At 37.4% G+C, this 18,700-nt stretch overlaps 1 protein-coding gene across 6 annotated transcripts in view; it reads right to left on the bottom strand.

Annotated features, from left to right (window-relative positions):
* The window catches only part of FBXO16 (F-box protein 16), a 53,688-nt gene that overhangs the window by 21,498 nt on the left and 13,490 nt on the right, over positions 1–18,700 (bottom strand). For 5 of the 6 annotated variants that reach the window (XM_059372534.1, XM_059372568.1, XM_059372525.1 and 2 more), the window contains exons 4-7: positions 11,757–11,963; positions 8,643–8,807; positions 3,148–3,380; positions 942–1,044 (exon numbers count right to left, since the gene is read on the bottom strand). In XM_059372534.1, the coding sequence (XP_059228517.1) occupies positions 942–1,044; positions 3,148–3,380; positions 8,643–8,807; positions 11,757–11,963 (708 nt within the window). The remainder of the gene's footprint in view (positions 1–941; positions 1,045–3,147; positions 3,381–8,642; positions 8,808–11,756; positions 11,964–18,700) is intronic. The other variant, XM_059372543.1, reaches the window with a different exon arrangement.

Raw genomic sequence — 18,700 nt, 5'->3', positions numbered from 1 at the left:
GGCAGGCAGAGAGAGAGAGAGAGGAGGAAGCAGGCTCCCTGCTGAGCAGAGAGCCCGATGCGGGACTCGATCCCAGGACTCTGAGATCATGACCTGAGCCGAAGGCAGCGGCTTAACCACTGAGCCACCCAGGCGCCCCGTAAGTAATTTATATAAAGAAATTTCTATAGCCTATCCTTCCCCCCACCCCTAAAGACTCATAGCAGAAGAAAGAACCAATGATAACAATGTACCCATTATATTATCTGCTTTTCAGAGCAGATCCATACACTTCAGTGCATCCAGTTTTTGTTTTTGTTTTTTTAACAGATAAGAGAAGTAGAGACTTAGAGTCTCATGGGAATAAAAGGGAGTGCATAAGGAATATAGTCACTGATATTATGATAGTGTTGTGTGGTGACAGTTGGTAGCTACACCTGAGGTGAGCACGGCATAATGTCTAGAGATGAGGAATCACGACGTCATGCACCTGAAACCAATGTAACACTGTGTGTCAACTATACTGAAATTAAAAAAAAAAAAAAAAATAGAGGCTTAGAGGGGCACCTGGGTGTCTCAGTGGGTTAAAGCCTCTGCCTTCTGCTTGGGTCATGGTCCCAGGGTCCTGGGATTGAGCCTTGCATCGGGCTCTCTGCTCAGCAGGGAACCTGCTTCCCTTCCTCTCTCTCTGCCTGCCTCTCTGCCTACTTGTGATCTCTCTCTCTCTGTCAAATAAATACATAAAATATTTTTTAAAAATTAAAAATAGAGACTTAGAGAAATTAAGTAAAGGATGCCTTCAAGGTCACACAGCTTGTCAGTCAGAGACCAGAATTTAAAACGACCACTTGATGATTCTGGTTAAAAAACAACAACAACAAATTTCATTTCACAAATAGAATTAGCAATCCCGCAATTTTCATAAACGTTATGGTGTGGAAGCTTTTATAAGCAATACTTACCAGTGACTGTGCTTTTCTTAGCTTAGATCTGTCCTGCAATTTATGTTTCTTATTATGTGATTGTCGGCTGAAATCTGGATTCATTTCATGTCTTTTCCTCCTCCTGTAAGTCAGAAATCATTGGAACATTAGAATCATTTTAAATTTGCACATCTATTTGTCTGTTGGACTTTGTTGTTCCTGTGATTTAAATGATTGTTTTCACTCAACTGAAAATGAGCCAAATGTAGAGCACTAAAGAACTGGTTGAATCAACTCTGGCCCATCCACACAATGGAGCACTATGAGCTATAAAAAGGAAAGCAGGGTATTTCTACATCCAACCATGGGGTGATATAGTTATATCCAGGATATATTGTTGTATATGACATATATATAACAATAACATATCCAGGATATATTGTTATATGAAAAAAAGGTGAATAAAATGGTATGTTGTGTACCACCATTTATTCCAGAAACAGATGTGTGTATTTGATTAAAATTTTGTTAAATAGAAGGACTATACCATAACAACTTAAAAAATGGTTACCTATAAGTAGGCTTCCCATGTGATCCAATCAAGAACAAAGAACAATATGGAGGGGTAGGAACAGAAGCTAGACTCTCCAAATATACTTTGTTTTATTTATTTGACTTTAGAACATTCTCAATGTTTCTCAAAATCATAAAATAAGACAAAGGAAGGAAATCCCTAAAATCTAAGAACAAAATGAAAGAAATAATCTTGTCTCTGGTGTTGGTAGCATTACTACACATGGAGGAATTACTTCATGAGACTTGAAACACAGTATTTGTCTGAATAGTCTTAGTAGAATATGTCCTAAGGACAAAAACACCGGCAAAGAAATCTTAAACTGTTTTTAGTAATCCTGTTGTTTGAATTAATATTAGTATTGGTTTTCTAAAACTATCATATATATTTGGATAAGGTAGGAATCAGCAGACTAGAACCCAGAGGCCAACTTGGCCCAATGCCTGTTTTTGTGAATAAAGCTAAATTGGGACATCATCATGCTTATTGTTTGCATATTGTTTTGGCTGTTTTCAGGCTACAATCGCAGAGTTGAGCAGTTGTGACAGAGACATATCCCGTAAAGCCTAACGTATATATTTTTGTCTGGCGTTCTCTAAAAAAGTTTGCCTGTAGTAATGGATCTAGGCCATGGTCTTCAATAGCCACTAACATCATAAAAAAAGGAGACAACCAGAAATAATGTGCCTTATGATGGAAGTACGTGATCTTATATACTCAAGGCTCTAGATCTGACCATGCGTATGGCCAAGTTATAGGAGACAGAGAACATGTTAGGCTGCATGTTGGGAGTGCAATCAGCAAAATTCAGAATGTGAAAAGCTCTGTAGGATACATGACCTGATTTCTGTAACAAACAAATTGCAAGGGGGGAAAAAAAGAGGTAGGCCTATAGATCCAAAAAAGTTTTTTTTTTTTTTAAGATTTTATTTATTTATTTGATAGAGAGCACAAGCAGGAGGCAAAGGGAGAAGCAGATTCCCCACTGAGCAAGGAGCCTGGTGTGGGACTCCATCCCAGGACCCTGAGATCAGGACCTGAGCTGAATGCAGATGAGTAACTGACTGAGCTACCCAGATGACCCAGCAGATTTGTTTTAATAATGAAATGAGTTAGCAGTTTTGAAATTATTTTCAGAATTTGTAAGTAAATATATACTGTTTGTGTATATGTGTATACTTTATAATATATATATTATATTATGTATACACATATTACATATACAAATGTATATTATATATACATATGTATATAAATTTGTATGCAAGTTATATATGTATATATATATTTTGATTATATATTATATGTACATATATAACTTGTATAAATAAACATGAGAACCAAGGTTCTCCTTGACAGAGAAGGGAGGTGAAAATATGAAAAAGGAAAAGACCAGAATGAACTCTGTGGGGCTAGACTGAAATCTGAAGTCCTAACTATTAAAAGGAGCTGTAATGTTAAATCATTATAGCTACAAAATGCAAACAGATCCTGATGAGCAGGGCAAATTTACCAATAATGGTTCCTTTACCTTCCAATGATGTTTTGCTTCTATGTATTGAAAAGCATTTGTATTTCACAGGAAATTCTATTTTCCTCTTTTCGTATACCTAAGTGCCAGCAAATTGTTTCCAACGGCAAGTAAATAGAGAAGAGCATAGAGCTTCTCACCCTTGCCAGATTTGCTCACTGGGGTCACAGTTGTCCAGGTAATTGAAGCGAATGATATCAGTTGGATGCTTGTCAGATGATCTCCAGGGTGGGAGCTCTTTCTCCTTTGGGTGGGTTTTCTTTCTCAAAGAGGAAGACGACCTGAAAGCTGACGCAGGGGACTGCTTTTCCTCTGCAGGACTGCTTGTAACTGATTGAACGTCGGCAACGGCAAACCCATCTTTTGGAGGTGTCTAGAAGAAGAAAATCAATTATTTCTGTTCTTAAAACAACGTAATAATTACAATAAAAAATCATCATATCATCATCATTATATCTTTGTCATCATCTTCGCCACGACTGCAATGATAATGGTGACAGTAATTACAGCAGCCACAAACCCAGGAGTCTTGTAAGTGCCAGGTACTGTCTCAGGAAGTCTTCATGCATTATTTTATTGAACCTTCATTATAACTGTAAAAGGGAATACTTACTACTCCCACTTTACAGAAGAGGAAACTGAAGACGGGAAAAGCCAATGAACTCACCCACTACTACATTAAATGGTAAGACCGAGGGTCAGAATGTGAATCTAGGACTGTCTTACTTCAAGTCCTAGCTCTAATCCTGTCTATCCTGGACTGCCACCTCGTCTACCACATCATTGTGTACGTTTTCCACAACTGCAGTTAATTAACTCAATAAAACATATACATTCCAAAAAATAGTACTCCATGCTTAATTATCTGTAGAACATAGGGACAACTTTGACGTATACACAGGTAGACTGTAGATTTTATCAGTTATCAAAATCTTAACTGCTCTCAAAGAATACTTTGGCTTTAATTTCCCAAATGGAAAGTCTATTTTCGTATGTGAAATTCATAAGGTTTTTATGTGGTTGTAACCTAAGGGAAGCAGTAATGGTATGTAGAGAAGCCATTAAGGGCTTAATTTTTGTTCTTTAAGAGATTAGGGAAGCTTTGCATGGTAAATTGGTTTGCTTGAATTGTTTGTGACAATTAAGAAATTCCCCAAACCCTTCAAGCAGAATCAGTTTCTTATCCTTGTTTCAACTGTTCTTTGTATATATTTCTGTTACAGAATAGCACTTAGTACTCAGTGCTGTAATTTTGTATTTGTCTATGTCTAAGGTCACTAGACTCTGCTTCTTGAAAGCAGGGTTAGGATCATTATACTGAGTACCTAGCACATAACCGTATTTATTAAATATTTACTGATTTAATGGATGATTGTAGTTTAGTAACTAATTAAAACATTTTCTTTATATAATCGATAGCTCATTATTGGTTTGGTATTTAATGTTTTGTTCAGGTCTCATTTAAAATGGACATTCATTCCAATTCTGAGCATAGATTGAACAAAGACTTTGCTTAAGTAGGTCTAGTTTAGTACTACTGGGAATAAATAGTATATGATAATAAAAAACTTCAGGGGGAAAATTTTAGGTATACATGCTAGTTATTATATGTAAGTAAACATTATTTAGTCTGAAAAATGCTTGACACTTTAACAAAACAGGATATAATGAAAACTGATGACTTTTCTGTATTAAACAAAATTTTTGTTCACTTCATCTAAAGTCTTTGAGAATTTTTAGAATCATGAATGATGTCGAACTCGTGTTAACTGCTTTTTTCTGCATATACTGAAATGACCATACATCTTTTCTTTTCTATTCTGTGAATTTCATTGGTTAATTTTTTAATATTATGCCAACCTTACTCTCCATGGATACTTCCCACTTGGTCATCATGAATTATTCTTTCTTTGTATAGAACTTGATTTAATATGCTAATATTTTTAAAGGTTTTTATGTGTGTTCATGAGGGATATTAATCTGTGGTTTTGTTTTGTTTTCTTATTAAGGGTCTATCTTGTTTTGGTATAAAGGTAATGAGTTGGGAAGTGTTCCCTCATCTTCCATATTATTTTTTTTTAAGATTTTATTTATTTATTTGATAGACAGAGACCACAAGTGGGCAGAGAGGCAGGCAGAAACAGAGGGGAAGCAGGCTCCCCACAGAGCAGAGAGCCCAATGTGGGGCTCGATCCTAGAATCCTGGGATCATGACCTAAGCCGAAGGCAAAGGCTTTAACCCACTGAGCCACCAGGCGCCCCTCATCTTCCATATTATGAAAGAGTTTATGTATAATTGATATTTCTTCCTTATGTGTGTGACAGAATTCGCTAATGAAGCTATCTGGGGGTACCTGGGTGGCTCAGTGGGTTAAAGCCTCTGCCTTCTGCTCAGGTCATGATCCCAGGGTCCTGGCATCGAGCCCCACATCGGGCTCTCTGCTCAGTGGGGAGCCTACTTCCTCCTCTCTCTCTTTCTCTCCCCGCCTGCCTCTCTGCCTGCTTGTGATCTCTGTCAAATAAATAAATAAAATATTTTTTAAAAAAAGAAGCTAGATATCTGGGTCTGGAGTTTTGTGGAAAATTATGAATTTTTTATTATTTTTTTAAGACTTTATTTTTTTATTTGATAGAGAGAGAGAATGAGAGAGGAGAAGGTCAGGGGCAGAAGCAGACTCCCCATGGAGCTGGCAGCCCGATGTGGGACTCGATCCTGGGACTCCGGGATCATGACCCGAGCTGAAGGCAGTTGCTTAAAGAACTGAGCCACCCAGGTAGCCGTGAATTCGATTTTTAAATTGATTAAGATTTATTCATGTTTTCTATTTTCTAGTGAAACTGTTTTCCTAATCTGCATTTTTCGAGAATTGTCCATTTCATCTAGGTATTTGAATTTAGTGACATAGACTTGTTCATAAAACTCTCTCATTATTCTTATTTACAAGGATCTGCAGTGATGCCCCCTCTTTCATTCCTGTCACTAGTAATTTACATTTTCTCTCTTTTTTCCTTCATCGCCCTATCTAGCAACTTAGGAATTTTATTTAAGTTTTCAAAGAAGGAGCTTTGGTTTCACTGATTCTATTATTTGTCTGTTCAAATTTCATTGACTTTAGCTCTTTATTATTTCTTCTATCTACTTTGGGTTCAACTTCCTCTTCTTTCTGTAGATGAAGTCTTTTTGAAATTATGCTGTCTGGAGTAGATATAGCATAGCCTGATAGATAGTTATAAAGATCATTCTTGTCCAGTCCTCTCATTTTAAGGTTGGGGAAACTAATATGAACCACAACCACTTGATCATAAAATGCTTTCAAAAGCTCTGCTGGAGCACATGCTAAGTACAGGGTATTGAGGGAAAGGTTGCTAGGGAAGGTGCTTGAGTAAAGGTAAATTATGCTTTAATCCAGGGGCTGCCTACGTTCACCATCACTGGAGCAATCTCACAGGGAATTACCCAAATTACTCAAGTATGTATTGTGCTGACAGTTGACTTTTTAACCTTAGTCACCTGACTTTTATTAACCTTAGTCACATGACTCTTCAGGCTTTCTGACTTAGGTCTATTTTTTTTATTTTTATTTTTTTTATTTTATTTTTTTTTATTTTATTTTTTTTTTAAAGATTTTATTTATTTATTTGACAGAGAGAAATCACAAGTAGGCAGAGAGGCAGGCAGAGAGAGAGAGGAGGAAGCAGGCTCCCTGCTGAGCAGAGAGCCCGATGCGGGACTCGATCCCAGGACCCTGAGATCATGACCTGAGCCGAAGGCAGCGGCTTAACCACTGAGCCACCCAGGCGCCCCTATTTTTTTTATTTTTAAAGATTTTATTTATTTCTTTGACACAGAGAGAGACAGTGAGAGAGGGAACACAAGCCAGGGGAAAGGGAGAAGGAGAAGCAGGCTTGACGCTGAGCAGGGAGCCCAATGCGGGACTTGATCCCAGGACTCTGGGATCTTGACCTGAGCTGAAGGCAGACGCCCAACGACCAAGCCACCTAGGCGCCCCAGGTCCTTTTTTAAAATAGAAAAACTAACATTTAATATAACATTTAATATAAGTGTTCCCTAAAGAAATTTAATACTAAGCGAAGAGATGGCAATTTTCTTGGATCAGAACGATTCATTTTTAAATATAGTTATGCACATTTTATAGAAAAGAAGTACAGCTGAAGACAATGCTTTCAAGTCAGTTTTATAAATACTCAAAACCTCTTTTTCTTCTACAGGTTAGTTAATTACTCTTCTCTTATCTGCCCCAGAATGGCCCAAGCTTCAGCTTTGAATGCCATTCCCTGCCCCTAACTGAAAATGAGAGTCAAGAAAAGCCTTATCAAATCTTGAAAAGAAATCATAGCTATGGTAATTTTTAAAATAACTTTCTCCATCACTGCAGTTTACGTTTTTCTTTTTAAAAGAAATCCTTCTGGAGCACACCAATTACTGAAATCGGAAAGGCTAGTTTTACCATTGCAATTAGAACAACATTAATTATGCATAGTTTACTACTGTACTAAATGTAGATGGATTCTACTTTAAAACAATAAAACTCAACCCAAATGAAGAAGCTAGGAGTTGACTATTCATCTTTAAAAAGATTCTTCAATTTTAAAAGGATTCACTGCCATTTTTTTAATAGAAAATGATACCCCTGTGGTTTTAAAAATCATTAAAAAATCTAATTTACACATAATTTTTCAGGAACTCATCTATCATACAAAACAATGCACAGCTCCGCATGTGTATAGATCACACCATAAAGAAAAGACTCATAAAAATTTCCCATGAGTTATCTAATTAACTGTGACTATAAGAAGGAACATAAACATTGGTTATAATGCAGAGAAAACAACTAGAAAAATTATTCTTGCATTATTTACTTTTTATCATTATATGTAAATGCTTTACATTGCTTAGTTTCTAGATTAAAAAGGACTTTAGTATACTCATTATTCCCTTCAAAAATTACATATTTATTGGAAAACTTTTCTTTATAAATGATATAAAAATAACCTTTTGCTCACCTGGTAGAATCAGAAAATTCGAATTAATAAAGTAGAATTGGATGACCCATTGATAGCAAATACTGCACAATACCCACAGAGTCCCAGGTCAGAATTGCCTGGCATGGGAGTCAGAGATAGGGAAATTCAGGAATCTGAACAGAGTGAGGAGCTCCACAGTCCTAACCTCCTGGGGAACTGCTGGTTTAGGAGAGTCTAATGAGGGTTCTTGGCTAACATGGATGTCTCGGAAAGGACTATCGAGATCGCAGAAAAGGAGAATTTTGAAGTAATAGTGTATTTCCTTTGCTTATACTGCTTAGTTTCTAGATTAAAAAGAACTTTAGTACACTCATTATTCCACTCCCCAACTTCAAGTTTTTTAGTCTTAGTCTAGAATTTCTTTTTTTTTTTTAAGTTTTTATTTAAACTCCAGTTGCATACAGTATGATATTGATTTCAGGTGTACAATTTAGTGATTGACACTTCCACAGAAACCCGGTGCTTGTCACAGGTGCTCTCCTTAATCCCTATCACCTGTTTAACCCATTCCTGGCACCACCCCACCCCCGCCCTCGTACTCCTAAATAGCTGATACATGTATGTTTGTTCCTTTTTGCCCCAAATTTACCTTTGGCTTGGTAACATGAAGTTCTTTTACCATCTGAATGTAGTGCTTCTTCCATATACCCTGCTCAAAGGGAGTTGGAGAGAAATTGATGTACCAGTTAAATCGTAAACATTTGAGCATCCAGAGCTGATCCAGCTCAGTTAAGTTCTTCCAGTGCCAGCTCACCTGGAAAAGCAACAATTGGAAAGAAAAGAGAAACCCTACTCAGCCCATTTTCTCTAGGTCTTCAGCTGTCACCCTAGACCTGAGATGACTTTTTTTCTTTTCCTCCAAATCAAAGCTTAAAAAGTTACCTACCTGAAGTGTCCTCTACCCAGGCAGAAGGATTTTCAGAGTCAACTAATATTTACTGAGTACCTATTAACTAACCATCCCCCCCTAAGGAAAGAGGTGTTATTATTACTCTCATGTTGCAAATGAGAGAACTGTGGCTCAGAGAGACTTTGGAATTTCCTAGATGCTCATATGAGAGTTATATGAAGGTCATAGAAACTCAGATCTTAGCATATTCTTTACTCATTTTTTGATATGTTTCCATTTTCCCTCCATTCTAAATAGAAATTTTGTAAATAGAAAGTCAAGGTATGTCCTTGACATATGGGCATATGGTATGTCCTCTATAGCCTTTAAGATTCCATAGAGCATAGATTATTTGCTCTGTACATTCCATTCCCACAGCATTATGGTCAATCTCACAATCCAGATGGAGGTGATCCTATTATGTGCAGCAGTGTTTACAATAACTTACTCCAGATTTTGAACAAGTCTTGCTGAAAACTAGGGTCAAGTTCATATACAAAGTTCAGACATGGGGTTCTGTGTCTTGGCTCTAAGAGTTGCAAAGATGACATCCAACTTTCCAATGCAAATTTCATCCTTGGAAAACTAGCTTCTTTTTCAACATTAAGTAGATCATTAATAATTTTTGAGCATAAAAAATGAAAGAAAGAGGGGCGCCCGGGTGGCTCAGTGGGTTAAAGCCTCTGCCTTCAGCTCAGGTGGTGGTCTCGGGGTCCTGGGCTCAAGCCCTGCATCAGGCTCTCTGCTTGGCGAGGAGCCTGCTTCCCCCTCTTTCTCTACCTGACTCTCTGTCTACTTATGATCTCTTTCTCTCTCTGTCAAATAAATAAATAAAATCTTTTAAAAAAGAAGAAGAAAATGCAAGAAAGAAAGAAGAAAGGGCAGAAACTGTAAGATACATCCATTTACCTGGCCCTCCCATTCCCCCTCCTTCCATCTACCAAGTACAGAGCTCCATTGTGTTTAGCATTGTTTTCTGTGCTGAAGAGGAGACATACAGGAGAGGGGAGGGCACAATTACAAGAAATAACAGGTTCAGGAACTGGAAGGACGAAAAAGGGTAGAGAATCAAAGCCCTGCAGGCAAGAACAGAAATCACATCTACTTCGTTTAGTGCAGAAAGGCAACAACATCGACCTTAATCCCCGTATGGTTAATTAACTTAGAATTCAGTGGAGAGGAGAGGTTTCGCAGGGAGGGGATGGAGAAGTTTCTCCATTTTCACTCTTTTCCTCATTTTCCTTACATCTTGTTGTGACATGGCTATTAAATTGTTTTGATTTCCCCCCGGAGTAGTAGGTTTTTTGTACGTTATGTTTTTGCTTTTTGTTGTTTTTTGTTTGTTTTAAGTAGATAGGAAGGAGGAGGGTTGAAGGGTAGGTAAGAGCTTTCAAAATTATCAGCCTCCCCCCATATTTTTAAACTGCTCAAAGCTCATTTTAGTGCAATGATATTAGTGTTTAAATCTAGCTAAAGAACAATCGCCTGTGTCTTCCTCACAGGCAGGACTGGGAACAAATATAATGCTGAGATCTTGCAAGACTGACATATGATACACATATATGATAGGATTAGTGATTTCAAATAACATTTCCCTCCAGTGATAACATTCTCATTGTGCGAAACTTGGAAAATTCCAAGAAGTTTCAAGAAAAACAATACCCATACCCCACCAGTCAGACATGACTTTTATTAACCACCTGACATGGTTCTTTTCCATCTTTTTTCTAAGCATGTATGAAAGCAAATTGGGAAATTCTATATATCCAATTTTAGATAGTGCTTTCTTCATTTCACCTATTATAAGCATCTTTGGTCTTAGAAAACATGTTTTCTAATGGCCACACAATAATTCATCATATGGCTATATGATAGTCTTTTACTGTTGGACATTTAGAATGCTATGTTCTTTTTTTTTTTTTTAAGATTTTATTTATTTATTTGACAGAGATCACAAGTAGGCAGCAGAGGCAGAGAGAGAGAGAGGAGGAAGCAGGCTCCCTGCTGAGCAGAGAGCCTGATGCGGGGCTCGATCCCTCGATCCCGGGATCATGACCCAAGCCGAAGGCAGAGGCTTTAACCCACTGAACCACCCAGGCGCCCCGCAGTTAAAGTACACTTTAACAGACCGTGGACTTAACTTGTAGGAAAGCAATATAGTCAGCCCCTTTTCCAAGGCCAATGGAAGCAAGTCTATTTACTCTGAACTCTTTTAGTCTTTTTTTTTTTTTTTTTAAGATTTTATTTATTTATTTGAGAGACAGAGTGAGTGAGAGAGAGCATACGAATAGGGGTAGAGGGAGAAGGAGAGAGAGGCTAGCCTGCAGGGCTCGATCCCAGGACTCTGGGACCATGACCTGAGCCAAAGGCAGACACTTAACCAACTGAGCCACCCAGGCGCCCCCAGAACTCTTTAAGATTTGTACTCTTTGTACATACCCCACTAGTACCTTATTTTGAGCTTTTCTATTTATGAATAGCCTGTACTGTACAATTTACAATTGTTTTCTAGTTATATGCTTTATAATATAAGACTGTTCTGCTGATGAACCATTTCATATGTATGTTTGTCTCCTCAACCAGCAAATACTATTCTGTGGACACTAATGATGTCTTACATCATTTTACATCTACTTTTGAGCAGTAAATAGAGAGGCACAAAGAAGACGGGGGTTAATTCAAACTATATAGACTACACATATTGACCATCTCATCTATTTCTTGGTTTTGCATGTGTGCTTTTTTTCCCCCCTCATTTTAGAATTTTCTAGGCTATCACTACAAAACATGTATACGGATTCTTTGCCTTTTTACCTGTGCACAACGACAAAGGCTTCGTGGGTCCAGGAAAGAAAAGATGTATAGAGATAACACTCTTGGAAGCTTGGTAGTAAAATCCAGAGCTTCTGCTGGAATTTTTTCTTGAAGTTTTCGACAGCAGAACTTTTGCTGTGACAGGGAGCAACGTTCTAACAGGCCTGTCAAGATTCTTCTCCGTTGAGAGTCTGTCCATTTGTCAAACTGGAAAAAAGAAAGATTAAAAAAAACTGCAGGTTCAGTTTGAGACCAGAGATTCATTAGAGAAATGGATAAGAATGGCACAGAATTGAGTTTAATTATTTTATTCCTAATGAATAGCATGTATCTCTTCCCCTAATTAACAAATGTGTTGTTTTGTTACTTACCTATTCTTCCTCACATATATACATGTGAGCATGTGCAAGACCTGAGTGTGTACACAAACGTGTGTGCACTTGACCTCAGAACTTGTAGTTACATAAGGACAGTAAGTTGGGAGCTGGCCATATTCAAAAACTGAGAAAATATATACTTAAAAATATAATTTCAGGGACACCTGGGTGGCTCAGTCAGTTGGTCATCTGCCTTCTGCTCAGGTCATGTTCCCAGAGTCCTATGATTGAGCCTCAGAGGGGAGCTTCCCTCTTCCCCTCCTTTGCAGCTCCCCCTGCTTGTGCTCTCATGCTCTCTCTGTCAAATACATAAATATAACTTTCAAAAATGTGTGTGTGTGTGTGTGTGTGTGTGTGTGTATATAAAATTTCAAGAGAAGGCACCTGGGCAGCTCCTCTCTGGCCAGACTTTCTGTACTGGCTCATAAGTGCCAAACTCCAGGACCAGAAACAAAGCTTTGCATTCACCATTGGAGATAAGGTATACTGTCTAAATATCCCTGAGAAGGGTTAAAGTCCCACCAATGTGTTAATGATTGATTGGGAGTGTCAGAGACAGGCAGGAGATGCCAAAGTAATCTGAGGCAGGGCAAACAAGAGCTTTGGTTACTTCACTATTTTCCCTAGAGATAACCCTAAACAGTTCCAACATCAATGACTGATCACAGATAAGAATCTGAGGGCTGGCCAAAACCAAAAGAAAGGCTTTTCTGGGAACACCTACCAACTGAATGAGCCACTTTACTGGACGTCTAAACCTCTCTTTTTTTCCTTAGCCCATTTTAGAGAAGAGAGATAGGAAAGTTTGGGGTGGCCTATATTTTGTATACTATTGCATTTTGCATATAGATATTTTCTATGGCTGTCTCAAGCTAGTGAGAATTTTATAAGAAATTTTAGCTGTAATCATAAAATACACTACCTAAAAAAGCATATAAAGCATGACAAGTCAACTTCATTATAGTCTTATGAAGTATTTTTTTAAAGATTTTACTTATTTACTTAGAGAGGGCAAAAGGGAGAGAGAGAAAGTGCGAGAGCCAGGGGAGGGGCAGAGAAGCAGACTCCCTGATGAGCAGGGAGCCAGACGCTGTACTTGATCCCAGGACTCCGGGATCAGGACCTGAGCCAAAGGTAGATGCTTAACCGCTGAGCCACCCAGGCACCCATGATGTATTTTTTTAATTTGCAAGAATATTTCTTGATGAAAACTATTCACTATTATATATATCTATTTTATGACCTAAGAATCTCAGTTTGGAAACTAATTCAAGTGGGGGGAAGGATGTAGAGAGCAAGATGGAGTCACTCATGTCAAGCAGTGACATAACTAGCCAAGGATGTTGTACCTGAGACCAGATATCACCAAAAACAACAGAGACTGGCTGTACTAAGGACTGATAATCAGCAAGGCCCCAGGAACCTGAAAGAACCAAGAGCTGATAATCACTAGAAGGCCTGCAAAGGCCCAAGACTGATTAAACTCCTTTAAACAGAAGATTTCTGCAGCAAACTGTCAGAATCTGCAGACACTGACCCTTCCACTTCTGACCGTACCAATCAACGGCCGTACCTGATTGATCTTAAACATCACAGGGATTCTCCACTGCTTGAACATCACAGCAGTATGAGCTGAGAGCCGACCTAGACTGGACCGAGGCCTCACCTCAACTGCGTGCTCAGGGACTGACCTTGCACTTGGTTCCTTGCTTCTTGTATAGCTTCTCTGTTGTGTGACTTTGTATGGTACTTTGTTTTGTGTGACATGTATGAAGCCAAGTTAAATACACAGTGATAGGTCATTGTTTGGAATCCTGACACTGTGGAAATACACAACTCACGTAGAGGCCTTGACAGTGGGCTTGCGGCAGGGGAGAAAAAAACCCAAAACCTAAACTTACAAATAAATGAATGAAATCTATTCATGTGTGAGTGTTCCCTGATTTCTCCTCTCCCTATTTCTGCACAATTCATATTTCCAGCTCTCACAATGGGGGATTTCTTTCCTTTTGGGATGGACTATTAGAATGAAGAGAGAAGCCAGACCAGAATGACTAGGGCCAGGGTAAGAACTGTGCCAGAGAAACCACATTGATCTACAAAATAGCCAAGGGGGAAGTGTGAAGAGAGAGAAAAGCAGTTAGGTTTTTGGCTTGTTGGGAGTTTAGGGGTTCAGAATGTCATTGCCTCAACAGCAATTAGAGACTGAGATAAATGAGGAATGAAGGAAGGTATTAAAAAGAAAACCACAGTACAAAATGGAGTCACTTATGTTAAGGGCCCCATGTCAGCAAAGCAAAATTTAATACTAACCTAATTGTAATATTATATATCCCCCAGGAATATAACCTTTAACCAGTCAACCTGGAATTTCCTGGTCAGCACTAGGAAATTTACCAACAGATCCCTTCCATTTCCCTTAGGAAAGCAATGTTACCTAAAACAATGTGTTCTTTCCTAATAATTTCCATTGTCAGGCTCCCTCTCTACCTTTTAAAACCTTTCCTTTTCTGTAGCTAAATGGAGCTCCTTTCTATTTGCGAGATAGAATGCGACCCGATTCACAAATTGCTCAATAGAGTCAATTTGATCTTTTGAATTACTCAAGTTGAATTTCTGTTATTCAACAAAGGGAGACCTGAGAAGTACTGTCTAGAGTGTCTAGAGTTTTAAACTGGTTTTGCTGTGATTTTTTTTTCTTTGAAACATGAAGTGAAAATTAGAATTCATTTTAAAATTACTTCTAGGCAGCATTCTGTGGTTCTGTAGAAACTGAGCTACATGGGACCCAGGATCATTATGGTTACAAAAAAATTTTCGTGAGATATTATAACCACTGCAGGAAAGCAGAATAACCAAAAATGCCTAACCACAGGGGATCAGCTATGCAAACTGTAATCTCTCAACAGGATAAGAGGAAGTATGGCCTTACAGATTGATGGTGGGTTTGGGAATGAGGCCATGGGAAATCTCACTTACAGTACTCTATTATTTTTAATACTCTTTAGAAATAAATCACTAAATCCCAATTCCACCACTATCAACCTCTCAATTTCCTCTTTTATACATTAAGAATAATTATAACTAAATTGTAGGGTTGTTGTGAGGATTAAAAAAATTATGTATAAAATTCTTAATAAGGCACACGCCTCATTGTAGACATGGTAGCTATCATTATAAAATATCAAAGTGATGTTAAGAATAATAAGTATGTGGGTTAAATCAGTGTGAAAAGAATATATATGCAAACAATTAAATTAAAAAGCACAAGATTATCATGTCTGCAAATTGGCAAGGCTGGGAAGTACATTTAGAATGACTGAGGTTAGCTCATCTACTTTCACTGCTGCCCACAAAAAGTGAACGAGCTCAGGTTGAAGAACAGTGATTTAAAAGCAATATAAAAGAACTCTAGGATTATAAAATGCTGAAGAAATCTATAAAAGAAAACATTAAAACATTTTCCTCTAGAGATTAAAAAGATAATTACATTGGTTTCTCATTTATTTCCCTGATTACCATGGTCAAAAGGTAATTTATATCTGGTTTTGATAGGTATTCTTTGCCTCGAGGGATTTTTCTATTCTAATTGTGTTTGTTTAGGCTAATAGAAAATGAATTTGCATTCCTTGAACTCCTTCCAAATGAAGGTGGGTTGATGACTCAGAAGAATGCTTCACGGTTGGGGAAAATCCTTTTGGAATTTAAAAGGTGCTAGGAATAATCCAAAGAGTAAATAATCCGTGGAAGAGTTAACTGTCCAGGAATTTGATAATGTCCTACATCCCTCCCATTTTCACCTTTCAAGTAAAAATACCCATAACATAGTAGAGATCCAAGATGTGAGATTTGGGGAGTAGCTAGGACCATTCTTCCAACCTGGTATCACCTACAGTATACCTCCCTTTACAGTTAGTTCCCTTTTTAAAATATTATTTATATCAATTGTATTATGCTATGTTATATTATATCACAATTATGATATGCTTATATTTTGTAATTATTGTAAGGCCTTTTTATAGAATTGTAAAAGTCCCGTGTTTGGAATAGTTACTCCAAGGATTTTTACTGCAGTTGCAGGAAGTGAGGGCAGTTGCTAGAGCCTTCAGGTTCCACTCCTCTCACAACGAAAGACAAGGAAAATTGTTCACAGTGTGTGAGGCACAAGATGAAGAGGAAGGCCTGTTATTGTTTGCCTATTGGTTATTTATCTCAATCTGGTGGACTTTTTTTTTTAATGTTTTATTTATTTATTTGAGAGAGAGAGCAAGAAAGAGAGAGAAAGAAAGATTGAGAGAACCAGTTGGGGAGGGGCAGAGGGAGAAACAGGTTCTCTGATGAGTAGCCCTATGCACAGGGATGCCCTGGTGGCTCAGTTAGTTAAGTGTCTGCCTTTGGCTTAGGTCATGATCCCAGGGTTTGGGGATCATGACCTAAGCCAAAGGCAGACACTTAACCAACTGAGTCACTGGGGCATCCCTCTGGTTGAATTTCTGAGTCCTATTACCAAAAACTGATTTTCACATTAAAGCAAGAACACATTATTATTTAAAAGTTTCAAAAAGGTACATATACAATTAAACATGAAAATCCTCTGTAACTGCTCTTTGCCATCCAATCTCATTCTATCTTCCTAAATGGACACTATGCACAATTTGAAATTATCCATTTCTATGCATTAGCATACACATACAGCCATCAATAAAGAAACAATTAAATAAATTAGAGTATAACCTCCTTGTAGGATACTGTGCAGCAGTTTAAAAACACAAGAAAATATAGCCAGAAATGACCTGACATGTAGTAAACCCAGAGCATATTGTTTTCTCATTCTTTCATGGCATATTCATTTTCTCATTCATTCCTTCGTCATGGCTATACCATAATATTTACTCAATTTATTACTGACACAATTTACAGTACAAAAAAAAAAAAGAAAGAAAAGAAAAAAAACCAACTTCAATATTCTGAAACATGCCTTTTCGTGTCCTGTGTGAGTATTTCTCTAGTACAGATAAACAGAAGTGGAATTACAGGTTCAAAGGACATTTGCATTTAAAACTTCAATCAGTCCCATCAAATTGTCTTTTAAGTCTTTACCACTTTACAGTCCCTCTGACTGTGTTTATGCATATCTTCCTACTCTCCAATAAATCCTTACTTACATTGGATATTATCTAGCTCCTCAATTTTTGTCATATAGGCAAAAGGAGGGGTTGGGAATCTCACCACTCAGGTGCCCTGTCCAGATTATTTAATACTAGATTTACTTCTAATACTAGATTGAGCTTTAAACTGATACTTGATTCCTACAATGAATAGCCCAAGTCATGCTAAGTAAAAAAAAAAAAAGAAAAAAAAGTTGTATACTTATTTTTCCTTTCTTTTCTTGGAAATGTATTTCAATGTTATCAACCTCTTATGGTATTCCTGAAAATAAACAAAAAGACTAAAATGTGGGGGTTCCTGGGTGGTTCAGTCAGCTGAGCATCTGCCTTAGCTTGGGTCATGATCCTGGGGTCCTGGGATCCAGCCCCTCCTCCCTCTGCTCAGCGGGGAGAGTGCTTCTTCCTCTCCCTCTGCCTGCCACTCCCCCACCCCCCCACACCTGCTTGTGTTCTCTCTGTCAAATGAATAAATAAAATCATAAAAAAATTAAAAAATAATAAAAACTAAAATGGAGAGAGAAAATTAAATAAGGCAAATTGTAAATATGCCCCTCAAACAATTCACGTGGCATTTGTGCAGGTTTACGGACTACCACATGATACAGTGACTTTAAAGTATACGTTTGTTGTGGGACAAAAGAGAAAAACCAGTAAGTATCACTTATTTATTTAGAAAGCATTTATTAAATGCCTGGTAGTGTCAAGGAATATGTAAAGGACAAGATATAAAACCATGTCTTCCCCCTGTAAATGAGTGTGTTGGAAAAGAGACATCTTTGCAAATGTATTTCTATTTGCTATGGTGAAAGAAAAGAAAAGAAAAGAAAAGCAAGATCTTTAAAAAAATATAAAGATCTTGAATTTTTTCCAGAATGGTATAAAAAATATTTAACAACTGGTAATGCTACCAACTAATGAAAAGTTGGTCACATCAAATACTGGCTGATCATTGGCCTTGGTTACATTAATTAGGGGTTTCCACTGATAGTATGTGGAATGACAGTATAAAAAAACACTTATTCTAAATAAATCTCTTTTTAAGTTGTTGGTAACAGACATAAAGCTAGTTTAGAAATATAAATGGGATATGAGAAAAATTTAGCTAGATTTTAAATTTTTGATATTTTTAATTTCTTAATTTTTATCATATTTATAAAATATTGTTATTATTTTGAATAGGTAATACAGTCACATAATTTTAAAAAATCAAAAGGTACAACAGGTTCTTCAGCTAAAGGAGTCCCTTCTACCCTGTTCCAGATTTATAGTTCTCCCTGGGGGAAACAAATGTTGTCTTTTTTCTTGCGTATCCTTCCAGATATACTATGCAAATAATTTTTTAAAATTTACTTAAGTTAACAAATATCCTAGACTGCAGTTTGTAGATCAACACAAAAAA

The sequence above is a fragment of the Mustela nigripes genome, chromosome 1, assembly GCF_022355385.1.
Source record: "Mustela nigripes isolate SB6536 chromosome 1, MUSNIG.SB6536, whole genome shotgun sequence".
NCBI classification, from domain to species: Eukaryota; Metazoa; Chordata; class Mammalia; order Carnivora; family Mustelidae; genus Mustela; species Mustela nigripes.
The sequence above is the reverse complement of the archived record's forward strand: the minus strand, read 5'-3'. Positions and strand labels throughout refer to the sequence as shown.